Consider the following 12,348-nt stretch of genomic DNA (forward strand, 5'->3'; position numbering starts at 1 on the left):
TTAACAGTATGATAACAGCGGAGCCTCTGAAAGATGGCTTCCTTCAACAATAACCCGAATTAGTTAACAATAACTATGTACAATTTATGCAGATAATCCGCACTTGGGATGGGCGCCCAGCATCCACTACGGACTCCGAGAAATAGATTTATCGGTAAGTAAAATCTTATTTTCTCTATCGTCCTAGTGGATGCTGGGGTTCCTGAAAGGACCATGGGGATTATACCAAAGCTCCCAAACGGGCGGGAGAGTGCGGATGACTCTGCAGCACCGAATGAGAGAACTCCAGGTCCTCCTTAGCCAGAGTATCAAATTTGTAAAATTTTACAAACGTGTTCTCCCCTGACCACGTAGCTGCTCGGCAAAGTTGTAATGCCGAGACCCCTCGGGCAGCCGCCCAAGATGAGCCCACCTTCCTTGTGGAGTGGGCCTTTACAGATTTAGGCTGTGGCAGGCCTGCCACAGAATGTGCAAGTTGGATTGTGCTACAGATCCAACGAGCAATCGTCTGCTTAGACGCCGGAGCACCCATCTTGTTGGGTGCATACAATATAAACAACGAGTCAGATTTTCTGACTCCAGCTGTCCTTGCAATATATATTTTTAATGCTCTGACAACGTCCAGTAACTTGGAGTCCTCCAAGTCACTTGTAGCCGCAGGCACTACAATAGGCTGGTTCAGATGAAATGCTGACACCACCTTAGGGAGAAAATGCGGACGAGTCCGCAGTTCTGCCCTGTCCGAATGGAAAATCAGATATGGGCTTTTGTAAGATAAAGCTGCCAATTCTGACACTCTCCTGGCAGAAGCCAGGGCTAGAAGCATGGTCACTTTCCATGTGAGATATTTCAAATCCACCTTTTTTAGTGGTTCAAACCAATGAGATTTTAGGAAATCCAAAACCACATTGAGATCCCACGGTGCCACTGGAGGCACCACAGGAGGCTGTATATGCAGCACTCCCTTAACAAAGGTCTGGACTTCAGGGACTGAAGCCAATTCTTTTTGAAAGAAAATCGACAGGGCCGAAATTTGAACCTTAATAGATCCCAATTTGAGACCCATTGACAATCCTGATTGCAGGAAATGTAGGAATCGACCCAGTTGAAATTCCTCCGTCGGAGCACTCCGATCTTCGCACCACGCAACATATTTTCGCCAAATTCGGTGATAATGTTGCACGGTTACTTCCTTCCTTGCTTTAATCAAAGTAGGAATGACTTCTTCCGGCATGCCTTTTTCCTTTAGGATCCGGCGTTCAACCGCCATGCCGTCAAACGCAGCCGCGGTAAGTCTTGAAACAGACAGGGACCCTGCTGAAGCAAGTCCCTCCTTAGAGGTAGAGGCCACGGATCTTCCGTGATCATCTTTTGAAGTTCCGGGTACCAAGTCCTTCTTGGCCAATCCGGAACCACTAGTATCGTTCTTACGCCTCTTTGCCGTATAATTCTCAATACTTTTGGTATGAGAGGCAGAGGAGGAAACACATACACCGACTGGTACACCCAAGGCGTTACCAGCGCGTCCACAGCTATTGCCTGCGGATCTCTTGACCTGGCGCAATACCTGTCCAGTTTTTTGTTGAGGCGAGACGCCATCATGTCCACCATTGGTCTTTCCCAACGGGTTACCAGCATGTGGAAGACTTCTGGATGAAGTCCCCACTCTCCCGGGTGAAGATCGTGTCTGCTGAGGAAGTCTGCTTCCCAGTTGTCCACTCCCGGGATGAACACTGCTGACAGTGCTATCACATGATTCTCTGCCCAGCGAAGAATCCTTGCAGCTTCTGCCATTGCACTCCTGCTTCTTGTGCCGCCCTGTCTGTTCACATGGGCGACTGCCGTGATGTTGTCCGACTGGATCAACACCGGTTTTCCCTGAAGCAGAGGTTCTGCCTGGCTTAGAGCATTGTATATTGCTCTTAGTTCCAGAATGTTTATGTGAAGAGACGTTTCCAGGCTCGTCCATACTCCCTGGAAGTTTCTTCCTTGTGTGACTGCTCCCCAGCCTCTCAGGCTGGCGTCCGTGGTCACCAGGATCCAATCCTGTTTGCCGAATCTGCGGCCCTCCAATAGATGAGCACTCTGCAACCACCACAGAAGAGACACCCTTGTCCTTGGAGACAGGGTTATCCGCAGGTGCATCTGAAGATGCGACCCTGACCATTTGTTCAACAGATCCCTTTGGAAAATTCTTGCGTGGAATCTGCCGAATGGAATTGCTTCGTAAGAAGCCACCATTTTTCCCAGGACTCTTGTGCATTGATGTACAGACACCTTTCCTGGTTTTAGGAGGTTCCTGACAAGCTCGGATAACTCCTTGGCTTTTTCCTCCGGGAGAAAAACCTTTTTCTGAACCGTGTCCAGAATCATCCCTAGGAACAGCAGACGAGTTGTCGGCATTAACTGGGATTTTGGAATATTCAGAATCCACCCGTGCTGTTTTAGCACTTCTTGAGACAGTGCTAATCCCATCTCTAGCTGTTCTCTGGACCTCGCCCTTATTAGGAGATCGTCCAAGTATGGGATAATTAATACGCCTTTTCTTCGAAGAAGAATCATCATCTCGGCCATTACCTTTGTAAAGATCCGAGGTGCCGTGGACAATCCGAACGGCAGCGTCTGAAACTGATAGTGACAGTTTTGTACAACGAACCTGAGGTACCCCTGGTGTGAGGGGTAAATTGGAACGTGGAGATACGCATCCTTGATGTCCAAGGATACCATAAAGTCCCCCTCTTCCAGGTTCGCTATCACTGCTCTGAGTGACTCCATTTTGAACTTGAACTTCTTTATGTACAGGTTCAAGGACTTCAGATTTAGAATAGGCCTTACCGAGCCATCCGGCTTCGGTACCACAAAAAGAGTGGAATAATACCCCTTCCCTTGTTGCAGAAGAGGTACCTTGACTATCACCTGCTGAGAGTACAGCTTGTGAATGGCTTCCAAAACCGTCTCCCTTTCGGAGGGGGACGTTGGTAAAGCAGACTTCAGGAAACGGCGAGGTGGATCTGTCTCTAATTCCAACCTGTATCCCTGAGATATTATCTGCAGGATCCAGGGATCTACTTGCGAGTGAGCCCACTGCGCGCTGTAATTTTTGAGACGACCCCCCACCGTCCCCGAGTCCGCTTGAGAAGCCCCAGCGTCATGCTGAGGCTTTTGTAGAAGCCGGGGAGGGCTTCTGATCCTGGGAAGGAGCTGCGTGTTGCTGTCTCTTCCCTCGACCTTTGCCTCGTGGCAGATATGAATAGCCCTTTGCTCTCTTATTTTTAAAGGAACGAAAGGGCTGCGGTTGAAAAGTCGGTGCCTTTTTCTGTTGGGGAGTGACTTGAGGTAGAAAGGTGGATTTCCCGGCTGTAGCCGTGGCCACCAAATCTGATAGACCGACTCCAAATAACTCCTCCCCTTTATACGGCAAAACTTCCATATGCCGTTTTGAATCCGCATCGCCTGTCCACTGTCGCGTCCATAAAGCTCTTCTGGCCGAAATGGACATAGCACTTACCCGTGATGCCAGTGTGCATATATCCCTCTGTGCATCACGCATATAAAGAAATGCATCCTTTATTTGTTCTAACGACAGTAAAATATTGTCCCTGTCCAGGGTATCAATATTTTCAATCAGGGATTCTGACCAAACTACCCCCGCACTGCCCATCCAGGCAGTCGCTACAGCTGGTCGTAGTATAACACCTGCATGTGTGTATATACTTTTTTGGATATTTTCCATCCTCCTATCTGATGGATCTTTAAGTGCGGCCGTCTCAGGAAAGGGTAACGCCACTTGTTTAGATAAGAGTGTTAGCGCCTTGTCCACCCTAGGAGGTGTTTCCCAGCGCTCCCTAACCTCTGGCGGGAAAGGGTATAATGCCAATAATTTCTTTGAAATTATCAGCTTTTTATCAGGGGCAACCCACGCTTCATTACACACGTCATTTAGTTCTTCTGATTCAGGAAAAACTATAGGTAGTTTTTTCATACCCCACATAATACCCTGTTTAGTGGTACCTGTAGTATCAGCTAAATGTAACGCCTCCTTCATTGCCAAAATCATATAACGTGTGGCCCTACTGGAAAATACGGTTGATTCGTCACCGTCACCACTGGAGTCATCGCCTGTGTCTGGGTCTGTGTCGACCGACTGAGGCAAAGGGCGTTTCACAGCCCCTGACGGTGTTTGAGTCGCCTGGACAGGCACTAATTGATTGTCCGGCCGTCTCATGTCGTCAAACGACTGCTTTAGCGTGTTGACACTATCCCGTAGTTCCATAAATAAAGGCATCCATTCTGGTGTCGACTCCCTAGGGGGTGACATCCTCATATTTGGCAATTGCTCCGCCTCCACACCAATATCGTCCTCATACATGTCGACACCCACGTACCGACACACAGCAGACACACAGGGAATGCTCCTAACGAAGACAGGACCCACTAGCCCTTTGGGGAGACAGAGGGAGAGTTTGCCAGCACACACCAAAAGCGCTATATATATATATATCAGGGATAGCCTTATAATAAGTGCTCCCTTATAGCTGCTTTGTTATATCAAAATATCGCCATAAATGTGCCCCCCCCTCTCTGTTTTACCCTGTTTCTGTAGTGCAGTGCAGGGGAGAGACTTGGGAGCCGTCCTGACCAGCGGAGCTGTGAGAGGAAATGGCGCCGTGTGCTGAGGAGATAGGCCCCGCCCCTTTTCCGGCGGGCTCGTCTCCCGCTATTTAGAAAAATTAGGCAGGGGTTAAATATCTCCATATAGCCTCTAGGGCTATATGTGAGGTATTTTTAGCCTTTATAGGTACTCATTTGCCTCCCAGGGCGCCCCCCTCCCAGCGCCCTGCACCCTCAGTGACTGCCGTGTGAAGTGTGCTGAGAGGAAAATGGCGCACAGCTGCAGTGCTGTGCGCTACCTTTAGAAGACTGCAGGAGTCTTCAGCCGCCGATTCTGGACCTCTTCTGATTTCAGCATCTGCAAGGGGGCCGGCGGCGTGGCTCCGGTGACCATCCAGGCTGTACCTGTGATCGTCCCTCTGGAGCTTGATGTCCAGTAGCCAAGAAACCAATCCATCCTGCACGCAGGTGAGTTGACTCCTTCTCCCCTCAGTCCCTCGCTGCAGTGATCCTGTTGCCAGCAGGAATCACTGTAAAATAAAAAACCTAGCTAAACTTTCTCTAAGCAGCTCTTTAGGAGAGCCACCTAGATTGCACCCTTCTCGGCCGGGCACAAAAATCTAACTGGAGTCTGGAGGAGGGTCATAGGGGGAGGAGCCAGTGCACACCACCTGATCGGAAAAAGCTTTACTTTTTGTGCCCTGTCTCCTGCGGAGCCGCTATTCCCCATGGTCCTTTCAGGAACCCCAGCATCCACTAGGACGATAGAGAAAATATACTGTCCCTATCCAGGGTATCAATATTTTCAGTCAGGGAATCCGACCAAGCCACTCCAGCGCTGCACATCCAGGCTGAGGCGATTGCTGGTCGCAGTATAACACCGGTATGTGTGTATATACCTTTTAGGATATTTTCCAGCCTTCTATCAGCTGGTTCCTTGAGGGCGGCCGTATCAGGAGACGGTAACGCCACTTGTTTTGATAAGCGTGTGAGCGCCTTATCTACCCTGGCGGGAAAGGGTATAGTGCCAATAATTTATTAGAAATCAGCAGTTTTTTATCGGGGGAAACCCACGCTTTATCACACACCTCATTTAATTCATCTGATTCAGGAAAAACTACTGGTAGTTTTTTCACACCCCACATAATACCCTTTTTTGTGGTACTTGTAGTGTCAGAAATGTTCAATGCCTCCTTCATTGCCGTGATCATGTAACGTGTGGCCCTACTGGACATTACGTTTGTCTCCTCACCGTCGACACTGGATTCAGTATCCGTGTCTGGGTCTGTGTCGACCATCTGAGGTAACGGGCGTTTTAGCGCTCCTGACGGTGTCTGAGACGCCTGAACAGGCACTAATTGGTTTGCCGGCTGTCTCATGTCGTCAACAGTTTTTTGCAAAGTGCTGACATTGTCACGTAATTCTTTAAATACGACCATCCAATCAGGTGTCGACTCCCTAGGGGGTGACATCACTAACACAGGCAATTGCTCTGCTTCCACATAATTTTCCTCCTCATACATGTCGACACAATCGTACCGACACCCAGCACACACACAGGGAATGCTCTGATAGAGGACAGGACCCCACGAGCCCTTTGGGGAGAGAGGGAGAGTTTGCCAGCACACACCAGAGCGCTATATATATATACAGGGATAACCTTATATAAGTGTTTCTCCCTTTATAGCTGCTGTTTTATATTTGCTGCCAATAGTGCCCCCCCTCTCTTGTTTTACCCTGATTCTTGTAGCAGGACTGCAGGGGAGAGTCAGGGAGCTGTCCTTCCAGCGGAGCTGTGAAAGAAAATGGCGCTTGTGTGCTGAGGAGAAAGGCTCCGCCCCCTTCACGGCGGCCTTTTCTCCCGCTTTTTTCAGGAAAACTGGCAGGGGTTAAATGCATCCATATAGCCCAGGAGCTATATGTGATGCATTTCTTTAGCCATATAAGGTTTTTATAGTGTTTTATTGCGTCTCAGGGCGCTCCCCCCCAGCGCCCTGCACCCTCAGTGACCGGAGTGTGAAGTGTGCTGAGAGCAATGGCGCACAGCTGCAGTGCTGTGCGCTACCTTATTTGAAGACAGGAACGTCTTCTGCCGCCGCTTTCTCCGGACCTCTTCGCTCTTCTGGCTCTGTAAGGGGGCCGGCGGCGCGGCTCCGGGACCCATCCAGGCTGAACCTGTGATCGTCCCTCTGGAGCTAATGTCCAGTAGCCAAGAAGCCCAATCCACTCTGCACGCAGGTGAGTTCGCTTCTTCTCCCCTTAGTCCCACGATGCAGTGAGCCTGTTGCCAGCAGGACTCACTGAAAATAAAAAACCTATTTAAACTTTTACTTCTAAGCAGCTCAGGAGAGCCACCTAGCCTGCACCCTTCTCGTTCGGGCACAAAAATCTAACTGAGGCTTGGAGGAGGGTCATAGGGGGGAGGAGCCAGTGCACACCAGCTAGTCTAAAGCTTTTACTTTTGTGCCCAGTCTCCTGCGGAGCCGCTATTCCCCATGGTCCTTACGGAAGTCCCAGCATCCACTAGGACGTCAGAGAAAATGTGTTTGTTCAGTACTGTAGGTCATTGCTCCTGATGCCAGTAAGTGATCAGGCGATAGGTTGGGGGTCTGGGGTTACGTTAGGAGCCATTTGGAATCTGTACTACTTGTGCTTTTATGAACTTGGAATAATGTGCTGCTGTTTAAAGATTGCCTGTAAAACCTGACCTGCATAACCTGCACATACTGTGTAACCTGCCTGAGGTGGAAATAAAGTGAGTTGGATTGTACTCAGTCTACGTGCTTCTGTCACAATATATATACCCAGTAATGTGTAAGAGTAAAGGATAACTTCATAAATTACATCAGTCTTCCAACTGATACATCAGAAATAATCGCTTCTATTTCACATCAAAATGTTCAATTAATTTGTTATTCATGTCACCCAAAAATTGAAATGAAGAAACACATTGCTATGCCTTGTTTTCTAAGCAAAAGCAGTATGCAGTTATTCTCTAACGTATATAATGTACATGTGTGATGGGGAGTACATGCAAAGCACGTATTTCTTAAAATTGATTCTGTGCAGGTTCTGTATGTACTCACTGTTGCTGAATTGCACTCTGTATCATGCATACATTTCTGTGCCAGTCACACACATCAACTACAGCTGAGCAGGTAAATTAGTGGTTTTCCCCACTGACCGCCATATTGTACATGACCAATACAGCTGTAATCTGACAAATAGCCATTGTTACACCTAGTACAAGGAGATGCCCCACTGACCATTTAGAATTGATTTGCGCTGTATCATGGCTGGTCAGGTGAGATTTTGACCGACACTTTCCATTTAAACACTATGGGCTATATTCAATTGGTTTGCACGTCCAAATGTTTGTTTGCTTTTGCCCTGATCGTGCCCATAAAGGTCGGGATTAGCTGGGTAAAGCAGCTAAACCCAACCAAACGGCTCACTTTTCATGCATTTCAGCTCGCCACCCACCCGGGAGTGCGAGCCTGGAATGCAGTACAATTGAATTCCGCCCAATGTAAGAAACAATATCCTATGCAGTGAATATGTACCAACACAATTACTAGCAATTGTCCGAAAAGGACATATCTGGAGGTACAGACTGTAATTTTGGACCTGCATAGATCTCGTGTGATTTGTGATCAACCGATGTATTTTGCTGTGTACCGGCAATCATTATTGGGACTTTGCTCTCCCACTAATGTTACATAATTGTTTGGCTATATTTTCGTCTTGGTTTGGTGATGGATTTATCCACTGAGTGATTTAATATGGTACTACTGTACGCCAGATTATAAAGACATAAAGCTGATGCCCTCCCTCTTTTCAGGTGGAAAAACAGTATGGTCACCATCTGTCAACAGTTTTTTTAGAAGTATATTTTACTTTTTACTATAGCATTTGATTAATGATTTTTTTTTTTTTTTTTTTTTTACCATTATCCATTAAAAGCTAAGTTAAAGTTTCATTATATTAAGGTAGAGTGTACAAAGAGTACTTTTCTCCTTTTTCCTAATTACAATTTTATTACTATCATGTGAGAACCTCCAGGGTCTGACCTGTAATAGGCCCTACTACCTGTACATACAGTCCCCTGTACGATTTAAAGGATAACAATACTCAAATTTGAAGTTACCAAATAAAAATCTGATTTCTTCTAAGAGTACCTCTGCCTGAAATTCCCTGTTAAAAGCCAAAAAACAAACTGATGCTAGCAACTGATCACTATGCTCGGAATAGCTGATCTGTTTTAAAGCCTGGTACACACTGCCCGAACCAGCAATCGGGACGTTTTAAGGCCAACCGGACGACATCGCATGTGACCGCGGTAGAGCAGAAATCACCCTAGAATACACTAGGCGATGTAGACGATTTGGCGTTACTAAAACACAAATCATCCCAATATCGCTCCAGTTTGCACCCATTATAACACGCAATAACATTTCTCTTCTACAACAGCCTTTTTCATGGGGTGTGGGGGATTGTACCTGTCAGCACTGGGGTTGGCCCGAGGGTGATCAGGGGAGCGGCGGTCACCGGCTGCATTGTAACGGTAACTGGGCGAGTAGTGACGCTGTGGAGGAAAAAGTCAGTTAATACCGGATGGTACAGAAACAATATAGGTGTCTGTAGGAGAGGATGGGGGCGGTAACCAGAACAGTGTGGGGAGGATCTGAAAGGGAGTACGTGGGACCAGTGGAGGACTGTGCATACCTCAGACTGGAGGACAGGTGATGAAGCAGATCTGTGACTAAGGGAAAGGGCAGGTGACGAGACAAGTCTGATTACAAGATGCATTGTTGATAGACAGTGAGGTCCTTTATTTATAGGACGGGGAGGTGATGAGACATACCTGTACCTGATTGGTGGGATTGGTGATGGGGTTGTCGAGTGTTATGGAGGGAATGTGCAGGCAAGGGATGTTAGGTGAGGGAGTGGTTAGGTAATGGCACTGGCGTTTCTATAATGGGTGCTGTGTGAGCGGTGCACACGGGCCCCTGAGTCCAGAGGGGGCCCCCACCGCACCCATTTTTAAAATACAAACCCCTCCGAAGTCCAGCTCCGGCATCCGCAGCGCAATTAGAAGTCCATGAAAATGGCTCAGCAGCCATTTTCACGGAGTTCTGCGCATGCGCAGTAGAGAAATCACAGGGAAAATGTCCGCCGCGCCATTTTCCCGGAGATCTGCGCATGCGCAGTAGAGTCTGAGCCCTCTAGTGCTCAGAATCTACAGCACTCCAGGCAGAGAGGAGGAGGCCCGAACGAGGAGGCTGAACACGGAGTCTCAAAACGCCCCTGGGTAATGGGGTGGGTACATGACAATGGTAGCGGGTATTGGGTCGCAGATAACAGGATAGGCCCATGACTATTGGAGGGGTCAGGACACATGGCTACAAAACAGGAACGTGGTGGGGGTAAGGCCACAACTGGGGAGTTTACTGGTAACAGGGTCGTCAACCATGACTAAAGGGGATGGGGCAAATGACAAAGTGAGCACGCAACGATGTGAAGATAAAAGCAACTAGACAGGCCCATGATTACAGGGGATCAGTTTGATATCCCGGCGGTCAGGAGACCAACGCCGGGATCCTGACGGCGAGCGCAGTGTGTCCCCTAGCGGGCTCGCTGCGGTGTCGACATTCCACAGGGTTCAATTCCCCCTCGGGTAGTGGCGTGGACCACCACCCAAGTGTGGAAACCAGCCGGCAGTCGGGACTCCAACCACCGGTATTGCAGCTTGTGTGGGGATTCCGGCTTCTGCATATTGACAGCCGTGATCCCATCCGGCAGTCAATTGACTGCCTTCCGATTACAGGATGGGATGGGCACATGATTAAGAAGCAGAAAAGCAACAGAATGGGTTAGGTGATGGGGCACGGCCGTAAATGTGGGAGTGGGCTGGTGATAGGGTTGGCAAACATGACTAAAGGAGGAGAGGGAGCATGTGACAAAATGGAAGGGGGCAGGTATTAAATGGAGGAGGGTCAGGGGCTCCAAAGTCAAGTGGTAGGAACATAGCAAAAGGCTCCAATGACTCCATGTAGGCATGGCAACACAGTATCGCAGGGGCGTGGCACTCACCTGCTCTCCGCTGTTGCTCTCATACAGCCTCGATTTCGGTGGGGAGCGGTTCCGGTCAGAGTACCGGGGTGATGGGGATCGGCAGGGACTCACTGATTGATCGCAGGAAGGCGGGGAACGGCGTGGTGTCATGGGGTGGTGGCGGGGGGAAGGGGAGTGCCGTGGGGTCGTAGGATTATGGCAGGGAGACGGGGAGCGGCGTGGGGTCGTAGGGTGATGGCGGGGGGATGGGGAGCGCCGTGAGGTTTTTGGATGACGGTGGGGGGATGGGGAGCGACGGGAGGTATTTGGGTGACGGCGGGGGGATGGGGTGCGACGTGGGGTCTTTGGGTGACGGCGGGGGGATGGGGAGCGGCGTGGGGTCTTTGGGTGACGGCGGGGGGATGGGGAGCGGCGTGGGGATGATGGGGAGCGGCGTGGGGTCTTTGGTTCATGGCTGGGGGAAGGGGAGCGGCGTGGGGTCTTAGGAGGGTGGCGCGGGGACGGGGACCGGCGAGGGGTCGAGGAGCGCCTATGCTTGGAGCGGGAGCGACCTGACCTGTAGGGTGAGCGTCGGTGCCGGGACCTTGAGCGGTGCTGCGCTGCGGGCCTGGAGCGGCCGTGGGATCTGGAGCGGGAGCGCCGGCCAGGGGAGCGGCCCCGGGAACTGGAGCGGCCGCGTCTGACCGGTGAGCGGTGCGACCTGGGCGGAGAGCTACCCCGGGACCAGCTCCGTGAGCTGCTGCTGGAGGAGTTGCTGCCGCTGCTGCTGCTGCTGCTACTACTACTACTATTGTCGCGGCCCAGCAGGGGTGGGGTGTCCGGGGACGGGCCACGCCGCATCGGGGTCCGGTACATGACGAACACCGGGGCACTAGCCGCGGCGGCGGCGGCAACGAACAGTCTGTGTAAGCTCTAATGGCGCAGGGCACGCATCTGACGCCGCTACGTCATCTGGGCTGCGCCCGCCATCTCTCTACACCCGTCCTGGCGGCTTCACAGCTGTGTACAGCCGCCATTTTACTACACCCGGCTAAGTGGTAGCGTCTATGAGAGAACTCAGCTCACCAAGGGACATATTTATCACAATCCGGTCACAATTTGGTCATATTTATCACAATCCGCAGTTTTATATGTGGATGTGATAAGTATGCTCGCATACATTCGTAAAAGGAAAATTAATAGTTTCATGCAAATTTTCAAACAACCCTCTTTCCATGAAATGAAAGGGATTCGGGCTATTGGTCAACATATATGGTCGACAGACACAAGTTTGACATGGACAAAATGTTCACATATAAAATGCTGACAGGTTCAAATGGTTGACATGGCGATGGTCGACACATTTTTTTATTTTTATTTTTTGCACTTTTTCCTTCCATGACTATCCTTGGCAAAAATCATAACCTTTAGTAACCTTGTGGCAAGCGAAGCGGAGCCAGATACCGAAGCTTGGCGAGCCCGCTGGGGGACGCATTTCAACAATTGGTGGTCCCAAATTACCAAACTATCCACACTAACCCCAAAAATGCAAAAACAAAAAGGTGTGCTGACCATTTGGTGTCGACCATTGTCATGTTGATCTTTCAACCCTGTCAACCTGTTGTACCTATTGACCTTTTCCAGTGTCAGCCTTTCATATTTCAACGTTTTATCCATCGTGAC

The 12,348-nt window shown here is 49.7% G+C and overlaps 1 protein-coding gene across 1 annotated transcript in view; it reads right to left on the reverse strand.

Annotated features, from left to right (window-relative positions):
- Window positions 1-11,615, reverse strand: part of LOC134910573 (zinc finger protein 318-like) — an 86,710-nt gene extending 75,095 nt beyond the window's left edge. Inside the window, exons 1-2 of the mRNA XM_063918765.1 lie at window positions 10,705-11,615; window positions 9,111-9,196 (exon numbers count right to left, since the gene is read on the reverse strand). Coding sequence (XP_063774835.1) covers window positions 9,111-9,196; window positions 10,705-11,541 — 923 coding nt within the window. The 5' untranslated portion in view covers window positions 11,542-11,615. The remainder of the gene's footprint in view (window positions 1-9,110; window positions 9,197-10,704) is intronic.
- Between the last annotated feature and the right edge of the window lie 733 nt (window positions 11,616-12,348).

The sequence above is a fragment of the Pseudophryne corroboree genome, chromosome 4 (assembly GCF_028390025.1).
Source record: "Pseudophryne corroboree isolate aPseCor3 chromosome 4, aPseCor3.hap2, whole genome shotgun sequence".
Taxonomy (NCBI): Eukaryota; Metazoa; Chordata; class Amphibia; order Anura; family Myobatrachidae; genus Pseudophryne; species Pseudophryne corroboree.